General features: G+C 60.0%; 1 protein-coding gene across 2 annotated transcripts; it reads left to right on the plus strand.

The window, feature by feature from the left end:
* Positions 1–343: 343 nt before the first annotated feature.
* On the plus strand, positions 344–17,971 carry LYL1 (LYL1 basic helix-loop-helix family member). 2 transcript variants are annotated; one of them, XM_078849493.1, is made up of 4 exons: positions 344–1,894; positions 14,493–14,913; positions 15,297–15,388; positions 17,041–17,971. In XM_078849493.1, exons 1-4 carry the CDS (start codon positions 1,858–1,860, stop codon positions 17,388–17,390), a joined length of 900 nt encoding a protein of 299 aa, XP_078705619.1. In that variant the 5' UTR covers positions 344–1,857; the 3' UTR covers positions 17,391–17,971. The 2 variants fall into 2 exon arrangements, with proteins under 2 accessions (XP_078705619.1, XP_078705620.1); XM_078849494.1 differs by having other exon boundaries at positions 1,314–1,894; positions 14,496–14,913.
* The last annotated feature ends 1,585 nt before the right edge of the window (positions 17,972–19,556 follow it).

The raw sequence follows: 19,556 nt of genomic DNA on the forward strand, positions 1-19,556 counted from the left end.
CAAGCCTCTGCTGAGCATATGCCCACCGATTTCCCCCCAAAGGCTCTTTAAGTTGGCCTCATGTGGGAGGCAGAGCTCAGTGGTTTGAGCATTGGCCTGCTAAACCCAGGGTTGTGAGTTCAATCCCTGAGGGGGCCATTTAGGGATCTGGGGCAAAAATTGGGGATTGGTCCTGCTTTGAGCAGAGGGTAGGACTCCTGAGGTCCCTTCCAACCCTGTGATTCTATGTGGACACGTTTCCACAGGGCCAGCAAAAGGCACCTCCCTGATGCCAGGGTGATGACCCCCAGCCAAATTGCAGAGCCCTGCTCCAACACAGGGGGGTGCTAGAGCTTCTGACAGAGGTGGGGTTAGGAGTTTGGTTTTTTTTAACTGTGGCTACACCACTGCAGTGTTCCCTGGCCGGGTTCTCTGGAACAGCTGAAACTTTCCAAAACAAACCCGTCCTGCCCCAGGCAAACCCCTGCCCGGAAGACTCCAGGCCGGGGGCTTAAAGTTGGGCCAAGTCAGACGCTGCGGAATACAGGATCTTATCAAGGGAGGGGTCAGGTGGCCGGCAGCTCCAGGTAGGTCAGTGTGTAGGAGGCTTGTCAGGCAGTTGGTGGGCATGGCTGGCCAGATAGGCCGGTGTCTTAGTGGTTAGGGAAGCAGCTAGATAATGATGATTATTGGGAGAGATTTCCAGACCCCCCAGTGCCATTGGGTGCCCGATGCACAGGGGGCGGTGGGGCGCCTCGCTCCTATTTGAGTCACTTACACAATTTTTGGAACCCCCCCCAACCGAGACGGGTGCCCCCTCATAGCCGGCACCACATAGACACAGTCCCTGCCCCAATGAGCTTACAGTGTATGTAGACTGAGGAGCGGGGAAACTGAGGCACGGAGTGGGGCTATAACTTGCCCAGGGCTCCCGGGAGGCCGGTGGCAGAACCAGGAGTAGAACCCAGGAGTCCTGAGTCCCAGCCTGCTGCCAGGTCGGTAGATTTCGGCACCCCTGCCCCTCGCTCCCCTGTGCGCTCCCTTCTTTCCCAGAATTGGTGCAAGCACCTTCTCCATTGCAGCCCCCGCAGCATCTCTCCCTCCCGCGCTGGCGCCAGGCCACCCCGCGGGATCCCTGCAACCCAGCCCGGGATTTAATCCCCAAACTATTGTTGAGAGTGTCCCCCCCCCGCCCCCGAAAACCTCTTGGCTTTTCCCGCGGAGCCGATCCTGGATTTCGGGGCGTTGACCTTTGGCTCCAACTCATCGATGACTCTGGGGCGAGGCAGGCCCTGTGTCCACCGGGCGCCCGGTGCCTTTAAGGAACCCCAAAAGCGGGCAGGGCCGGGGGGGGGGGTCCCTTTCCCCAGATCCAAGGTTATTGTGCTTTGCAGACGTGTAATTAGCGAACAGGCTCCCCGCTCCCTCTGTGAACGCTCCTGTTTGGTGGGTCATGCTCTGCCACGGCAGTTTCCTCTTGTTTTCTTTCCAAGTCTCCCGTTAGGTTGAGTCTGACTCGGGGTTTCCTTATCAGCACGGCGCAGGCGGTCCTTTGCCTCTTATCTACCAGCCGCAGAACATCCCCAGCCCAACGAGCAGGAAACCTCTCGGGGGGGGGGAGGGCAGGGGGGGGGTGGACCAGACTTCTTCAAATCTTAGTGGCCACATAGTGCCTGTGGAAAAGAGAGAGCGAGCGAGGTGGCGTGTGTGGGTAAGGGGGGCTAGCAAGTAGGATGGGGGGGAGTTGAGGCCGGGAAAGACGCTTGACTCCAATCGCTGCCCCCCCCTCCAAAAAAAAAAAAGAACCCCCCCCCAAATTTTCGCCCTCGCACCCGCCGAGAAGACGGAGACTTGGACCCCAGATCATGGACCCTGCGCATGGTGGCCAGGAACAAACATGTGGCCAAGTTGTGGGGTAAGGCGCGCCCCGGGCGCAGAGATGCGCCCATCGCGGCGAGGGGCTCGGCCGCTTCCCGGGGCTTTCTCGTCCTCCTGGGTCCCTGCCCCCGCACACCCCGCTTCACCCCACGGGGACCGGGTTCAGGGAGGGGGGATCTGTGGGGGGCATCCCAGAGAGCCACCTGCTTGTAAGGGAATTGCCTGGTGGGGGAGGAAGGATCGTTTGTCTTCTTTCCTGGAGGGAGAGGGGAGATGGGGTGTTTTTTTCTGGTGAGCCTTGGGGGGAGTTTACCTGCGGGGTTTGTGCGGGGCTGTGTATTTCAGGGAACAACTGTTAACCCGTTGATTTAGCTCGAACGGGGATTAATTGGAGCCAGTTTCCCAAATACAAAACCCGCCGAAGGATGGAAAGTCCTGAAATTAGACAAGTTTGGGATTCTTTAAACCAAGAAAGCCTCCCCCCGCCCCCCCCCCCAAAAAAACCCATTGCGTTTAGGACGGGGAGCCGTCGCTTTGCTTCCCCTTTTCTCTGGGGATTTGTCTGTTGTCGACTGGAGCTAACCCCCAAAGAGAGCGCGAGAGGGGCCCCCTCTTCCCCCGCCGATTTGGGGGGCGCGGCGCGTTTCAAGCCCGGCTGGAATCGGTTCCCGGGTGCGCCGCCCCCCCCCCGGAACCCTCCGGCCCAGCGGAGCGGGGGACACTGTCGCCGGGCGCTCGCGATCCCGACCGGCGCGGGGGGGGGGGGGAGCCGGCCAAAGCCACCACCCGCGCCCAGCCTCCCGGGAGGCGCAAAGTCTAAACCTTGGACTTTTCCGGACTCTTCCCGCCCCTCAAACCCGCCCCCCCCCCCAGACCTTTCAGCTTTGACATTAGGACTCGTCCGCGGGGCAGAGCAGAAGATCCGGCGGTCGAGTGAATCCGTTTTCACTCCCCTCCCCGTTTTCAGCTCTGTTCGTGGGGGTTATTTCTACTGGTTCACCCAGAGCCGTGTCCGCGGGTCCCGCGCCTCCATCCGCGCCGGGAAAAGCCCCTTTTTTTTATTTGTGCGTGGGCCAGAGCGGCCGGTCACTCGGGGCCCTGGCTTCGGGCGTGTTTATCCTGTCGGGTCTCCCGGCCCGGTCACTCGATGGCGCCGCGGGATCCGAGTTACACTCCCGGGGACAGGGAGCCCCGCCGCGCGGGGGGTGAAAGGTCCCGGCTTGGCCCGTAGTTTGGTGGCGCTCCAGAGCGGGGCCGCCGGGTGCCCGGTGCCCGGGCGGTCTGCGCTGCGCCCCGGGGCTGGCGGCCCCGGGCCTGAATCTGGGCTTCGCCCACGGTCCGCAGCGTGTGTGGGATTCTAGGGGCAGATACACACCCTGCCTGTACGGAGACCCTTTCCATAGGGCGTGTGTACAGACTAGTGCGGCTCCAGGCCTGCCACACGCCCGCTGTACGAGATTAAATAGCTATGATTGATGCATAATTACACAGGCTATAGATATACAGTGAATATGGTCTTATTCTATACGTGATATGGGTCTGTAATGATATCATGTGCGATACAGATATGCATCTTGTATACCTATTGTATTTCTTTATATTTAGTATATTTAATTTGAAATATTTTGTGTCAATTAGATAGATAGATAGAGGGGGTGTATGGAGATAGATAGATAGAGGGGGGTGGGGATGGATAGATAGATAGAGGGGGTGGATGGGGATAGATAGATAGATGATAGATAGAAGGGATGTGTGGGGATAGATAGATAGACAGGTAGAGGGGGTGGATGGGGATAGATAGATAGAGGGGGTGGATGGGGATAGAGGGGGTGGATGGGGATAGATAGATAGAGGGGGTGGATGGGGATAGAGGGAGTGGATGGGAATAGATAGATAGAGGGAGTGGATGGGGATAAAGGGGGTGGATGGGGATAGATAGATAGAGGGAGTGGATGGGGATAGAGGGGGTGGATGGGGATAGATAGATAGAGGGGGTGGATGGGGATAGAGGGAGTGGATGGGGATAGATAGATAGAGGGAGTGGATGGGGATAAAGGGGGTGGATGGGGATAGATAGATAGAGGGAGTGGATGGGGATAGAGGGGGTGGATGAGGATAGATAGATAGAGGGAGTGGATGGGGATAGATAGATAGAGGGAGTGGATGGGGATAGAGGGGGTGGATGAGGATAGATAGATAGAGGGAGTGGATGGGGATAGAGGGGGTGGATGGGGATAGATAGATACAGGGGGTGTGGGGGGATAGATAGAATTAAGTCAGGGTCCAGCTGAAATCAGCGACAATACTTTCTATATAATATAACTGTAAGGTAATACGTCCGTCTGGGACAGGTCCTTGGACGGTGTAACATGTTCACGGGGCCGTGCCTCAGTGGGGCTATGACACTCTAGCTGAGGTTCTGTCTCATAAAATGTCTGTGTATTTACAGTGTAGTCACCGATACACACACACATTTACTTCCAGTTTTTTTTAATGAGCAACTCGCGTTAGTCGGCAAGCTACGGACAGGACTCGGGCTTGTCCAAGGTTACAATAGTTGTGTTGGCTCAAAGATCCACCCTGGGGTCCTTTCCGCTTTCATTCAGCCCCCTGCCCCTTGTGACCCTGGCTACAGAATCAGGGAAATTCGGGCTCTGCTGGGCCCGGAGGAGGGCTGAAGGAAAGGAGCCAGAAACAAGTCACTGGCAACCACAGGCTGCAATCGCTTCTGGAAAAATTAGCGACTTGTTAATTTTTTTAAATAGGTTTTATGTAAAATGAGCTCTTCTGCTGGGTTTTCTTCAGTGGCGGGGGGGGGGGGGGGCTAAACCGATCGGGTTGGACGTTGCCTCAGATTGCATCGCTTTGGAAAGGCATTTTCAAAACCATTTCCTCTATTCCGCTGCGTTTTCATCACCCCGCCGCCCAGACAGAAGATGGTGTCAAGCCACATGAAACGGAACCTTGGTTTTACTTTTTCTCTCTTTTGCCGATTTCAGTCGCCTTCCCTTTGAGAAATCCCACCAGGCCGGGGAAGGGAACTCAAGACCGAAATATGTTTGGGGGACTGGGTCAGGACCAAGGTGGAGTGGAAATGCTTGGAAATCAACCCTTGGCAGGCCCTGCAGTTGCAGAACCAAGGAGGCGTGGGTGCTGGATTGTATTCTTTTGAAATCCGTGTTATTTCTTCAGTGACTTGGCCTACTGGGGCAGAGCTTATTTATTAGGTGTATTATGGTAGCACCTAGGGGCCCCAGGCCTGGCCCCGCTGTGCAGGGTGCGGTACATTATTTATTAGTAGGGTGCTACCAAATTAATGGCTGTGGAAAACACATCACAGACTGTGAAATCTGGTCTCCCCCCATGAAATCTGCTCTTTTGTGTACTTTTACCCCATTTCTCAAGATGGGGATCCCAACCCAAAAGGGGGTCACAAGGCTATTCCTGGGGGGTCACGGGATTGCCACCTTACTTCTGTGCCATCTTCAGAGCTGGGTGGTGGGAAAGCGGCGGCTGCTGGCCGGGAACCCAGCTCCGAAGGCAGCGTCGCCGTCAGCAGCAGTGCGGAAGTAAGAGGGGCGATACTATGGCCCCTCCTACTAGTCTCGGGACCCCCTTTTGGGTCGGGACCCCCCCCACCCCCATCTGAGAAACGCTGACTTTGCAGGTTTATGTGTTGCCATTTTGAAATACATATTTGTGCTTTGTGACACCCCCCATGAAATTTCAGATTTAAATATCTGGCACCATGAAATTCAAGCGTTTTAAGATGCTGCGACCAGGAAATTTAGAAAAAATGGAGCGTGAATTTGGTAGGGGCGTGTTTATTAGGTGTAGCATGGTGCTAGGCACTGCACATTCCGAGCACAGGATTCAAACTGGCTACTCAGCCCCTTTGCAACCACATGCTTTGTGTGAGGTCGAAGGCGACGTGGGCGCCGGACTTCAGGAAAGATGGGGACAAACGAGAGGAGAGCAACGAACGTGATCAAAGGTTTAGAAAACCTGCCCTCTGAGGAAAGGCTAAAAAACCCCGGGTGTGTTTAGTCCTGAGAAAAGTCAACTGAGTGAGGACCTGAGAACAGTCCCCAAATATGTTATAAGGGAGAGGACAGGGATCAATTGTTCTCCATGGCCACAGAAGTAGGCCAAGAAGCAAAGGGTTTCATCTGCAGCAGGGGAGATGCAGATTAGATATTAGGATAAACTTTCTAGTTCCATGGGGAGTTTAGCTCCGGACCAGGCGAGCAGGGAGGGCTGTGGGATCCCCATCATGGAGGATTTTAAGAACAGGTTGGACATGCACCTGGCAGAAATGGTCTAGCTTTGCTTTGTCCTGCCTCAGCGCAGGGGGCTGGACTTGATGAGCTCTCGAGGGATCTTCCAGCCCCACATTGCTACGATTCTGTGAGCCTCAGGTCTCTGTGCTATAAGACAGAAGAGAGTGGAGCCAGGCGTCCCAGGGGCCTATTCAGGACTCCTGGGTTCTGTCCCCAGCTCTGGGGGTGGGGTAGGGTCTAGGAGGGTACAGCTGGGGTCAGGGAGCAACAAAAATGATTAGGGGGTTAGGGCACATGACTTACAAGGAACTGGGGTTATTTAGTCTGCTGAACTGGGGTTATTTAGTCTGCAGAAGAGAAGAATGAGGGGGGATTTGATAGCTGCCTTCAACTACCTGAAGGGGGGATCCAAAGAGGATGGAGCTCTGCTGTTCTCAGTGGTGGCAGATGACAGAACGAGGAGCCATGGTCTCAAGGTGTAGTGGGGAGGTCTAGGTTGGATATTAGGAAACACTATTTCACTAGGAGGGTGGTGAAGCGCTGGAATGGGTTCCCTAGGGAGGTGGAGGAATCTCCTTCCTTGGAGGTTTTCAAGGTCAGGCTTGACAACGCCCTGGCTGGGATGATTTAGTTGAGGTTGGTCCTGCTTAGAGCAGGGGGTTGGACTGGACCGTCCCGAGGTTCCTTCCAGCCCGGATCTTCTATGGTGATTCTATGGCTCTGTCCCGGACTTGCTGTGTGACACTCAGTGCCGTCCCCTCTCTGCGCCCAGGGCGTTCTAGGTGACCCGTTTCTGTGACTTCCCCGGTAGGAAGCAGGCTGGGACCCAACAACTCACTGCAGCCCCCTGCTCCTCACAGGTCAGACTCCATTCGCCCGCACAGCCCCGAAGGGTGCGGCCGGGCTTCACCTGGCCACTTCCTGGGGAAAGCCGGGTGCCAGCAGGACAGGTACGAGAATGGTGCCAGGAACCCCCGGTCTCTGTGCAAGGAGCCTGATAGGCCAGGAAGGTGTCCCTGGAGGAGGCTTCCTCAGGGATAGTGACTCCAGGCTAGAACAGACCTCAGTCCGAGAGGTATCCCAGTAAAGGTACTAAAATGTGCTCGGGTAGAGTCGCTCCGGGGGTACTGGGCACACTTGGGTAGAGTTACTACAGGGAGATGCTGGGTATAGTCACACCAGGGGGATACTGGGCATGCTTGGGTAGAGTCACTCCAGGGGTACCAGGCATGCTCAGGTACTCACTCCAGGCAGGTACTGAGCATGCTCAGATATAGTCACTCCAGGGGGTACTGGGAACGCTTGGGTATAGTTACTAGGGGGGAGGGTGGGGTCCTGGGCACACTTGAGTATAGTTACTCCAGGGGGTAGTGGGCACGCTCGGGTATAGTAACACTCGGATATAGTTACTCCGGGTGGTACTGACCACACTCAGGTATAGTTCCTACAGGGGGTAGTGGACACGCTCGGATAGGGGCACTCCAGGGGATACTGACCAAGCTCTGGTATAGTTACTACAGGGGGTACTGGGCACTCTCGGGTAGAGTCACTCCAAGGGGTACTGGGCACGCACAGGTATAGTTACTCCAGGGGCATACTGGGCACACTTGGGTATCATTACTCCATGGGGGTACTGGGGACGCTTGGGTATAGTTACTACAGGGGGTACTGGACCCGCTCAGTTATACTCACTCCAGGGGCTACCGGGCACGCTCGGGTATAGTTACTCCAGGGGCATACTGGGCACACTCGGGTATCGTTACTCCAGAGGGTACTAGCCCCACTCAGTGTCCCTGAGTCCCCGGGCGATGCTCTGGAACTGCTCCCTCTGAAGCCAGGCAGGACTCTGGGGAAGTCTCCTTTCTGGGAGCAGCCTGTCTGCAGGACACACAGCTCACCCGGCTTCCCCCTTCCTGGGTCTGACCTCGGAGCATTCAGCCTCCTCTGCCCCTCCGTGCGCTTCCCCCAGCGAGTCCGCCCAGGCAGGGTCCTGGGGAAGCCAGAGGGTCCTGCCCCCCAACTCCGCAATCAGACGGGACTCTCAGTCAGCCAGTAAAACAGAAGGTTTATTAGACGACAGGAACATGGTCTAAAACAGAGCTTGCAGGTGCAGAGAACAGGACCCCTCAGCTGGGTCCATGTTGGGGGGCAGTGAGCCAGACAACCACGTCTGCACTTCACTCCTCCTACCCAGCCAGCCCCCAACTGAAACTCCCCCCAGCCCCTCCTCCTCTGGGCTTTGTCCCTTTCTCGTGCCAGGAGGTCACCGGATCCCTTTGTTCTCCAACCCTTTAGCTCTCACCTTGCAGGGGGGGAAGGGCCCAGGCCATCAGTGGCCAGGAAACAGGGTGTCAGCCATTCTCTGTGTCCAGACCCCTGCACACCCCTGCCCTCTAGGGCTCTGCAGTGATCATACACTCTTACCCCACCCCCTAGAGACTTAAGAACTGCATCGGGGAAACTGAGGCACCCCCACACTATTCAGAGGAACCATTAAGAACAGTCCCACTTCGTCACACTCAGTTATACTCACTCCAGGGGCTACCGGGCACGCTCGGGTACAGTTACTCCAGGGGCGTAATGGGCACACTTCGGTATAATTACTCCAGAGGCGTACTGGGCACACTCAGGTGTAGTTACTACAGGGGGTACTGTCCCTGCTCGGTTATACTCACGCCTGGGGGTATTGGGAATGCTCAGGTATAGTTACTCCAGGGGGGTACTGGGTACACTCGGGTATCGTTACTCCAGGGGGGTACTGGGCATGCTTGGATATAGTTACTACAGGGGGTACTGGGCACACTCGGGTATAGTTACTACAGGGGGTACTGGGCACACTCAGGTATAGTTACTACAGGGGGTACTGGGCACACTCGGGTATCGTTACTACAGGGAGGTACTGGCCCCGCTCGGTTATACTCACTCCAGGAGGTACTGGGCATGCTTGGGTATAGTTACGACAGGGAGGTACTGGCCCCACTAAGTAATACTCACTCTTGGGGGTACTGGGCATGCTCAGGTATAGTTACTCCAGGGGGTACTGGCCCCGCTCGTTTATACTCCGTCCAGGGAGTACTGGTTATGCTCGGATAGAGTCACTCCTGGCTGTTTTCCTGGGCTTCTGCTGTGGCGGCTCTTGGGGGAAGTAGAGTTTGGTGTCGATCAATCCCTGTATAGTATGTGGTTCGGTGTATGTGTGTGTGTGTGGGGGGGGTGTTTTTGTGTCTGGATGTGTTTGTGTGTGTGTGTGTCAAAGTATGTACATAAGAACAGCTACACGGGGTCAGACCAATGGTCCATCCAGCCTGTTCTCCTGTCTCCCGACAGTGGCCAGTGCCAGGTGCCTCAGAGGGAGTGGACAGAACCGGACAATTATCGAGTGCTCCAGCCCCTGTCAGCCAGTCCCAGCTTCTGGCCATCAGAGGCGAGGGACACCCACAGCACAGGGCTGTGTCCCCGACCGTCTTCACTCGTAGCCATTGGTGGACCTATCTTCCACAAATGCATCTCATTCTTGTTTTGAACTCAGTTATACTTTTGGCCTTCACAACATCCCCTGTCAAGGAGTTCCACAGGTTAACTGTGCATTGTGTGAAGAAGTCCTGCCGTGTCTTTGTTTTGAAGCTGCTGCTTATTAATGTCATTGGGGTGACCCTTGGTTCTTGTGTTAGGTGACAGGGTAAATAACACTTCCTTAGTCACCTCCGCCACACTGGTCACATGTTATAGACCCCTGTCATATCCCCCGCAGTCGTCTCTTTTCGAAGATTAACATTCCCGGTCTTTTCAATCTCTCCTCTTCTGGGAGCTGTTTCATCCCCTTAATCAGTTCTCTTGCCCTTCTCTGTATTTTTTCCAACGCTAACATATCTTTACTGAGCTGGGGCAGCCAGACCTACACGCAGTATTCGAGATGGGGGCGTACCATGGATTTATAGAGAGGCATTAAGATACTTGTTGTCTTATTTGCCCCTTTCCCTGTAGTTCCGAACACTGATCACCTTTTTTATTTATTTATTTTTGGCCTGCCCTGCACGTTGAGCAGGTGTTTTCTGCGAACGATCCACGGTGAGTCCAAAATCTCCTTCTTGTGCTAATTTAGACCCCATCCGTTTGTACGGTCGTTGGGATTTTCTTGTGCAATGTGTCGCTTTTCACTTCTCGACACTGGATTTCGTCTGCCATGCGGCTGGCCACTCACCCAGGTCTGTGAGATCCTTTTGTAACTCTTCACTGGCTGCCTGGGACTTAACTATCTTGAGTAGTTTTGTGTCATCTGCAAACTTGGCCACCTCACTGGTTACCCCTTTTCCCGGCTCATTTATGAATCTGTAGAACGTCACTGGTCCCAGTTCAGATCCTCAGGGGTCGCCGCTCTTTACCTCTTTCCAGTCTGAAAACTGACCATTTACTCCTACCCTTTGTTTCCTGTCTTTTAACAACTTACTGAGCCACAAGAGGACCGTCCCTCTTAGCCCCTGACAGCTCACTCTGCTTAAGAGCCTTTGGCGAGGGACCTTGTCAAAGGCTTTCTGAAAGTCCAAGCACACGATATCCCCTGGATCCCCCTTGTGCACAGGCTTGTTGAGCCCCTCAGAGAATTGTAGTAGATTGGAGAGGCAGGATTTCCCTTTATTAAAGGCACATTGACTCTTCCCAACAAACTGTGCTCGTCTGTTTCTGATCATTCCGTTCTTTACTAGAGTTTCAGCCAATTTGCCTGGTACCGACGTTAGGTTTACCAGCCGGTAGTTGCCAGGCTCGCTGCTGGAGCCTTTTAAAAAAGTCGGCATCCCGTTAACTAGCCCCTGGGCCTCTGGTCCAGAGGCTGATTTCAGGCTCTGCAGCTTCCCATGTACATGTACCGTGTGTGTTCCATCCGTGCTGGGTGCGGCCCGTTTGCGGGGCCAAATGGTGGGACCAGGTTCCCACAATCAAACCCCTGCGTGGTTGTCGGATGGCCGGTGTGACAGCTCAGCTGGGTTGGGCATCTCATTCGTGTGGCCGACTCAAGGCCATATTTATGGCCGGCTAAAGCGAGGCAGCTGGTCTCACGGTGGCCAGGACAAACCGCACATAGACAAACGTGGAAGCCGCTCAGGGGGACGCCGGCAGCTGGGTGCACCAGCCCACGACACAGCCCAGGAGGTGTGATGTTGTGGGCGCATGAAGTGGGCCCGAGCCACGCAAAGCCCGGCTGCAGCGGCCTGCCATAGGCCCGGGCGGGGTTGGCCGTGCCCCGTGGAGCCGCGTGTGCGGGGCCTTGCGCTGCTGTGACCCGGGGCTGGGTGGTCACCGGCTCTTTGCTCCAGACACCATCAGGTACACGCGCGTGTTTGTGTCACTGCAGTGTGTGCACCTGGGTGCGTGATGGCACGTGAGCCATGGCTGTGTCTGGGTGCACTGGGTGGGTGTGTCTGGGTCCGGTCAATGGGGGGGGGAGGAGGGCGCTGGACGGCCCCGTCCCTGCCCCCTGAAGGAAAGTCACCGCAAAGTTAGTTAAGAGAAAATAGAAAAATGCCCACCCCTGTCCACACTCACCCAGCCTGGGACACACACACACACAGAGCCTGGGACACACCCACCCACACAGACACACACACAGAGCCTGGGACACACCCACCCACACAGACACACACACACACAGAGCCTGGGACACACCCACACACACTCACCCAGCCTCGGGCTAGGGTGACCAGGCAGCAAGGGTGAAAAATCGGGATGGGGGTGCGGGGTAATAGGCACCTATAAGAGAAAAAGCCCCTAACCCTAAACCCTATAAAAATGGGACATCTGGTCACCCCCATCTTGGGGACACACACACAGCCTGGGACACACACAGAGGGCCTGGGACACACACACACAGCCTGGGACACACACAGAGGGCCTGGGACACACACACACAGAGCCTGGGACACACACAGAGGGCCTGGGACACACACACACACAGCCTGGGACACACACCCAGGGCCTCGGACACCCCCCCGCACGATGCCCAGGCTCCCTCCATGTCTCGCTCTGCGGCTGAGCCCTTTGCTGCAGCCAGGTCAGCGTCGCACCATCTCCCCATCCCCCCACCCCCCGCTGCGGGGATCCCCCCCACCCCGCACGGCTCTGACCTGCCAGCCGGGAGGCTGGGTGACCCCTGGAGCCAAGGGGGCAGCTGGGGGGGTCTCTCCCTGCCACTGCCTGGGGCACCCCCCGTCCACACGCACTCTGAGGACCCCCAGGGGGCCACCAGTGGGAGAAGGAGCCGCAACGCCCCCTGGTAACATCCGGCTCCTGCACCACTTCGCCCTGGGCTCCCTTCACTCCAGTGGAGAGGAGGGGCAGCCTGATGCCTATGGCCCTGGCCTGGGACGTCCTGTGTGTGACCCTGGGCAAGTCACGCCTCTGTGCCTCAGTTTACCCATCTGTACAATAGGGGGAAAATAGCCCTTCCTGTGTCTGTTTAGACTGCAGGGGCTGCAGTCTGGGCAGCACCTGGCACAATGGGGGGGGGGCGGGTCTCAGTCCGGGTCTGTGCAGCGCCGGGCACAACAGGGGCCCCAATCGCTCCCATCCACCAAAGGCGTTTGCCTGGCAGTGACGTTGCCTACGGAGAAGCCAGACTCGCTGTCGGTCTCCGAGCAGGCTGCGTCCAGCCGCTGGCTGCTCCGTGACAGGCAGAAGCGGGAGAAATCAGCCGGGCTCTGCTCACCCTTCGGCCCGTGGAAACCCCACCGGGGAGCCGGGACACGCCGCTCCCCTGGGAGCCCGGAACTGACTGCGGCCAGGTCACTGGGCGTCTGAGGGTTGATCCCGCAACGCCCCCCCCCGAATAACTGCAGGTATGAACTACACGCCCCCAATAGTGCTGCCTGCGGGGGTGCCAATTTCGGGCTGAAGTCGAGGCCCGGGCACAAAACCCAATTCCGTGAACCGGGAGGGCTGGAGCCTTGTCTACACGAGAAAGCCAAAGCGATTTCGGGGGCGCGCCGGCACATGGTACATCCAGCCCGCGCCAGGGGACAAGAGCCGGGTTGGTCCCAGGATCCCAGTGGGGTGTGTGGGTGGGGGGGTCAAATCTGTCATTGGAGCAACAGCGAGACGAGCCGCCCCCCCGTGCCACTTAACTAAAGGGTTGAATGTAAACGGGGTTTCTTATCTGGGTGCAAAGAGGAGCCAGGAGACATTTTTCACACACCCCCAGGGTTTTTTTGTGAGCAAACGCAGCTGGCGGTTCAGTGAAATGTTTTGGGGCTTTGTGTCAGTTGCAGGCTGGGGAAAACCCCAACATTGGACAACTTGGGATGGTTTCAGTTTGGGATTTTCCAGAGGAAATGCCCCTGGATTGTGTTGTAGGGTTTTTTGTTTTTTTTTTTTAAAAAAGGGGGAGAAGAAGCTGAAAATTGGAGCGAATCTCTTTGTTCAGCCAGAAACCAGTTTGACTCCGGATTCGCCGACATTCCGAAACAAAACAAACGATTTTTATTTTTTGCCAGAGAACCCAAAATAGCTAAACTGATCACTCTCATTACAGTGGGTATGGCAACACCCCTTTCTTCAGGCTCTCTGTGTGTATATAAATCTTCCAACTGTATTTCCCACTCCATGCATCTGATGAAGTGGGTTTTAGCCCACGAAAGCTTCTGCCAAAATACATTTTCTAGTCTCTAAGGTGCCACGAGGACTCCTCGTTCTTTTTGCACAACACTGATCGTGGGCTCAGTTCTGGGCCTTGGGTTTCCTATTCAGAGCTGGCTGGATCCGGTTGATTTATCACTTGGGAATCGGTTTGAACCAAACCAACATAAATCAGCTTTTATAAGGAAGCGGGGCCGTTCACACTGCGTTTAGCACCAGTGTATCTAATCCAGTTTAAACGGCTCGGTTGCAGATTTGTGGATAGAAGAGGCTACAGACTTTACATCCAGCTGGTGAACGGAGCAGCCCATGGCCCCATCGCTGCAGGAGTCTTGGGGCCTGGTGTCCAGGGACCGTTTGGATGAATTTAGGAATCCTAATCAGCTTCTGAAATGACGGCTCCCCTAGTAGGGTTTCGTTGCATTCACATGTACACGGCACACTGAGCAGCACAAGGGGCTGGGACCCAGGACTCCTGGGTTCCGTTCCTGGCTCTGTTGCTGGCCGGTGTCACTTCCCGGCACTGTGCTTCAGTTTCCCCATCTTCAAAAACAGGCTTTTTGGTGTGATCAGGAGCAGCATGGATGGGGAGGAGAGATACCGGCCTGGACAGCCCATGGGTCTGCTCCGGGACATCAGGGACGGGGGGGATACCAGGCTGGGGGGGCTCAGAGAGGGGCCAGGAACCCGGGCCCCTGCCTCGGTCTCACCTCACCTGTATTGTCCCAGCAGATGAGTTCTGGCCGCAGCCGGAGGTGCCGCGCCCCGCCTGGAAGATGATGGAGAAGCTGAGGACTCCCCTGCCCCCCTGCAGCCCCCTGCCCCCACCCTCACCCCCTGACAGCCACTCACCCGCTAGCCACCCCCCTGCTTCCCCAACCCCTGCCTCGTCCCCGGACCCCAAGGGGAGCCCACCCCCCACAGCCCCTGCCCCGCTGCCCCCCGACGTTCCTGTCATCAGCTTGGGTCACAGCAAGCGCCCAACGCCGCCTGACGTGCCCACCACCGAGCTGACGGCCCTGCACCCCATCCCCTCCCTGGTGCAGCTCTCATCCCTGACCCCTGCGCCCCCCCCAGCCTCCATGACGCTCGCCGGCCTGCAGAGCCCACTCCTGCCCCCGCAGTATCACCCACACCCCTTCCTCAACAGGTCAGTGCTGGGGGGGGTGTTGGGGGGCGGAAGCTGGGGGGGCTGGTTGTTTTTTGGGGGGTGAGAAAGTCACAGGGCTGATAATACCCCACCCCCATAGAGGGTCCCTGGGGGTGTCACCCCTCCCCCACAGCACCCCAAGGACGGATCCAGGCTCAGATCCAGTGCTGGGGGTGGGGGATGGGACAGTTTTAGGGGGTCTGTGACCCCCCTCCCCCCATGCATGGCTTTAATGTGCATGGTGGGGGTGTCAGGGCGGGGCTGGTTTACAGGGGGAGGGGCTACATGGTGACACCTCCCCTACCCTGCCCCCCCCCCAGTAGGGTGCCCTGTGCCCCCTGCTGGCCAGGCCCCTCACCCCATGTCTCTGCCCCTCTCCCCAGCATCTACATTGGCACCCCCGGCTCTCTCAGCCTCCTCCCCGCCAGCCGCCTCAAGCGCCGGCCCAGCCACTTCGAGCAGGAGCTCATGGATGGTGAGTGCCTCCCCCTCCCAGCGGGGTGGAACCCAGGCGTCCGGGCTCCCCGCCCCGCCATCTCCCGCTCTAACCACTAGACCCCACTGCCCGCCCAGAGCAGGGGAGAGAGCCCAGGCATCCGACTCCCAGCCCCTGTGCTGGGCAAGACCCTGCTGACGAGATGCCGATGTCACACTTGAAAAGACCAGCTCAGACGCACCATGGAAACAGGGGTCCAGTGTCCCCAGACATCCTGATTTAAACTAGTGTGGTGTTAGGTGTGGCTGATACACAGCTCCCTGCCCCACCCCAGAGCTGGCTGCATCGCAGCGCCGGGCCAAGGCTCCCCATATAAAGAGCCCCGTGCCCCACCCCAGAGATGGCTGCATCTCTGCCCTGGGCCAGGGGTCCCTGGATAAACAGCCCTGGCCCCACCCCAGAACTGACTGCATCTCTGCCCTGGGCAGGGGGTCCCCGGATAAACAGCCCCGGCCCCACCCCAGAGCTGGCTGCATCTCTGCCCTGGGCCGGGGGTCCCTGGATAAACAGCCCCGGCCCCACCCCAGAGCTGGCTGCATCTCTGCCCTGGGCAGGGGGTCCCCGGATAAACAGCCCCGGCCCCACCCCAGAGCTGGCTGCATCTCTGCCCTGGGCCGGGGGTCCCTGGATAAACAGCCCCGGCCCCACCCTAGAGCTGGCTGCATCTCTGCCCTGGGCCGGCGGTCCCCGGATAAACAGCCCCCTGCCCCACCCCAGAACTGACTGCATCTCTGCCCTGGGCCGGGGATCCCCGGATAAACAGCCCCGGCCCCACCCCAGAGCTGGCTGCATCTCCGCACCCGGCCGGGGGTCCCCGGATAAACAGCCCCGGCCCCACCCTAGAGCTGGCTGCATCTCTGCCCTGGGCAGGGGGTCCCCGGATAAACAGCCCCAGCCCCACCCCAGAGCTGGCTGCATCTCCGCACCCGGCCGGGGGTCCCTGGATAAACAGCCCCCTGCCCCACCCCAGAACTGACTGCATCTCTGCCCTGGGCCGGGGGTCCCCGGATAAACGGCCCCACCCTAGAGCTGGCTGCATCTCTGCCCTGGGCCAGGGGTCCCCAGATAAACAGCCCCGGCCCCACCCCAGAGCTGGCTGCATCTCTGCACCCGGCCAGGGGTCCCTGGATAAACAGCCCCCTGCCCCACCCCAGAACTGACTGCATCTCTGCCCTGGGCCAGGGGTCCCTGGATAAACAGCCCTGGCCCCACCCCAGAGCTGGCTGCATCTCCGCACCCGGCCAGGGGTCCCTGGATAAACAGCCCCGGCCCCACCCTAGAGCTGGCTGCATCTCTGCCCTGGGCCGGGGGTCCCCGGATAAACAGTCCCGGCCCCACCCCAGAACTGACTGCATCTCTGCCCTGGGACGGGAGTCCCTGGACCAACGCCCCACCCCAGAGCTGGCTGCATCTCCGCACCCGGCCGGGGGTCCCCGGATAAACAGCCCCGGCCCCCCCCCAGAGCTGGCTGCATCTCTGCCCTGGGCCAGGGGTCCCTGGATAAACAGCCCCGGCCCCACCCCAGAGCTGGCTGCATCTCTGCCCTGGGCCGGGGGTCCCTGGACCATCGCCCCGCCCCCGAGCGGGCTGCTCCGGCGGGCGGTTGCCAGCTCTGCCCGTGCTCCCCGCAGGGCAGCAGCCGCAGAAAGTGGCCCGCCGCGTCTTCACCAACAGCCGGGAGCGCTGGCGGCAGCAGAACGTGAACGGGGCCTTCGCCGAGCTGCGGCGGCTCCTGCCCACGCACCCGCCGGACAAGAAGCTGAGCAAGAACGAGATCCTGCGTCTGGCCATGAAATACATCCGCTTCCTCGGGCAGCTGCTGCGCGACCAGGCCGCCGCCGGGCCCCCCGAGCCCCCCGAGCCCGAGGCCCCGCCGCCGGGCAGCCCGGGGGGCGAGGCGCCGCGGGGGGCCGCCCCCCGCCCCATCAAGCGGGAGCGCCGGACGCTGCTGGGGGCCGCGGCCGCGGGGGACGCCCGGTGATGATTGGCGGCCCCCCCTTCCTTCCCCCCCCCGCACTGGATTTGGGGGGGTGACTCTGGACTGGGAGGGGGGCGGGCCCCGCCCCCCCGGGGAATGACATTGCAAGGGGCGGGGGCGCGCTCCGGATTCCGCCCGCCCCCCCCCAGGTGTCAAGTGGGGCTGGGACCTTGGCGGGTCACCGCTGTGATGAGGTTGATCCAGTCTCAGCTGCTTCTGGCCCCCGAGGAGACGTGTCGGCGCTGGGTGGGAAATGGGGGGCAGCGCCCCAGCACGCGCCAGAGCCCCCCCACCGTATGCCCCCCCCATTGGCAAAGAGCCCCCGCATCCTGAAATGGCCTTGTCTGTGTTTTAACCCGGGGGGGGGCTAAGACCCCCCCAGTGCCCTGGGCCCAGAGAACTGCTCCCCGTTCCGCCAGGGGGCGCAGGAGTGAGCAACGCTGGGGTGGGAGACCCCCCCCGGCCCCGTGTCTGGGGGGCGGGGGTCCTGCCCTGCAATGGGGGAGGGGAGCCGGGTGGTTTTTAATTTAACCCTGTCTGGGCTGTAGCCACGCGGCCCACGAAAGAAACACAAAGTGCGCAGAGCCGAGCCTGGGCCTTGTTCTTTTGGGGGGCGTGGGGGGGGGCGCTGGAGAGACTGAACTCAAGGCGAGGGGACACGGAGGGGAGGGGAGCCATGGGGCAGAGGTGGGGGGGTCCTGGAAGGCCTTTGGGGGGAGGGTGCACAAGCGGGGAGATTTGGGGGGCGGTCCTAACACCTGGACACACATGTGGCCTGGCGGGGGGGGGCTCCATGGTGGCATCATTGGGGGACCCCCCCAGGAATGTGAACCCAGCGCCTGCGGGTGGGGCGGGGGGGTCTGGGAAGTCAGGGGAGGGGGGTGACTCAGCAATGGGGAGAGCCCCCCCCAGCCAAGATCCCCCTCGTCCAAGCAAAGCGGAGGGGGGAGGGGCGATGCCCATGAAGATTCCCGCATGGAGACCAGCGCTGCCCGGAGAAGATGGGGGGGGGTTCCCCAGGGTTCCAGCCCCCCCCCGCAGGAGCTCGCTGTGCAGGGGGGGCGCACACAGCTATTGGGGGTCCTGGTGGTTTCCCTGAAGCCCCAAACCCACTGAGAACAGCTCAGCCCCCAGGTTCTGCCCCGTCCGTCTGGGGGGAAGGAGACCGGGTCGGGAGTGAGGGGCACCGCTGTGGGGGGGGGGGAACCCAGGGCTGGCACAGCCGTGGGGGGCTGCGGGTCGGGAGTGAGGGGCACCGGCGTGGGGGGGGGGAACCCAGGGCTGGCACAGCCGTGGGGGGCTGCGGGTCGGGAGTGAGGGGCACCGGCGTGGGGGGGGGGAACCCAGGGCTGGCACAGCCGTGGGGGGCAGCGGGTCGGGAGTGAGGGGCACCGGCGTGGGGGGGGGAACCCAGGGCTGGCACAGCCGTGGGGGGCAGCGGGTCGGGAGTGAGGGGCACCGGCGGGGGGGGGGAACCCAGGGCTGGCACAGTCGTGGGGGGCAGCGGGTCGGGAGTGAGGGGCACTGGCCGGGGGGGAACCCAGGGCTGGCACAGCCGTGGGGGGCTGCGGGTCGGGAGTGAGGGGCACCGGCGGGGGGTGGGAACCCAGGGCTGGCACAGTCGTGGGGGGCTGCGGGTCGGGAGTGAGGGGCACTGGCGGGGGGGGAACCCAGGGCTGGCACAGCCGTGGGGGGCTGCGGGACGGGAGTGAGGGGCACCGGCGGGGGGGGGGAACCAAGGGCTGGCACAGTCGTGGGGGGCTGCGGGTCGGGAGTGAGGGGCACCGGCGGGGGGTGGGAACCCAGGGCTGGCACAGCCGTGGGGGGCTGCGGGACGGGAGTGAGGGGCACTGGCGGGGGGGGAACCCAGGGCTGGCACAGCCGTGGGGGGCTGCGGGACGGGAGTGAGGGGCACCGGCGGGGGGGGGAACCCAGGGCTGGCACAGCCGTGGGGGGCAGCGGGTCGGGAGTGAGGGGCACCGGCGGGGGGGGAACCCAAGGCTGGCACAGCCGTGGGGGGCTGCGGGTCGGGAATAAGGGGCACTGGCGGGGGGGAACCCAGGGCTGGCACAGCCGTGGGGGGCTGCGGGACGGGAGTGAGGGGCACCGGCAGAGCTGGCGTGGGGGGGACCCTGGAGGGCTGCAGCCCCCCCCCCAATTCCCGCCAGG

The sequence above is a fragment of the Lepidochelys kempii genome, chromosome 20, assembly GCF_965140285.1.
Source record: "Lepidochelys kempii isolate rLepKem1 chromosome 20, rLepKem1.hap1, whole genome shotgun sequence".
NCBI lineage: Eukaryota > Metazoa > Chordata > Testudines > Cheloniidae > Lepidochelys > Lepidochelys kempii.

Excerpts from the sequence above, each read along its gene's own strand:
- LYL1 (XM_078849493.1), top strand. The coding sequence starts at position 1,858 with ATGGTGGCCAGGAACAAACATGTGGCCAAGTTGTGGG. Across the intron at positions 14,914-15,296 it reads CCACACCCCTTCCTCAACAG|CATCTACATTGGCACCCCCG; the intron begins GTCAGTGCTGGG and ends CCCTCTCCCCAG. Across the intron at positions 15,389-17,040 it reads CGAGCAGGAGCTCATGGATG|GGCAGCAGCCGCAGAAAGTG; the intron begins GTGAGTGCCTCC and ends TGCTCCCCGCAG.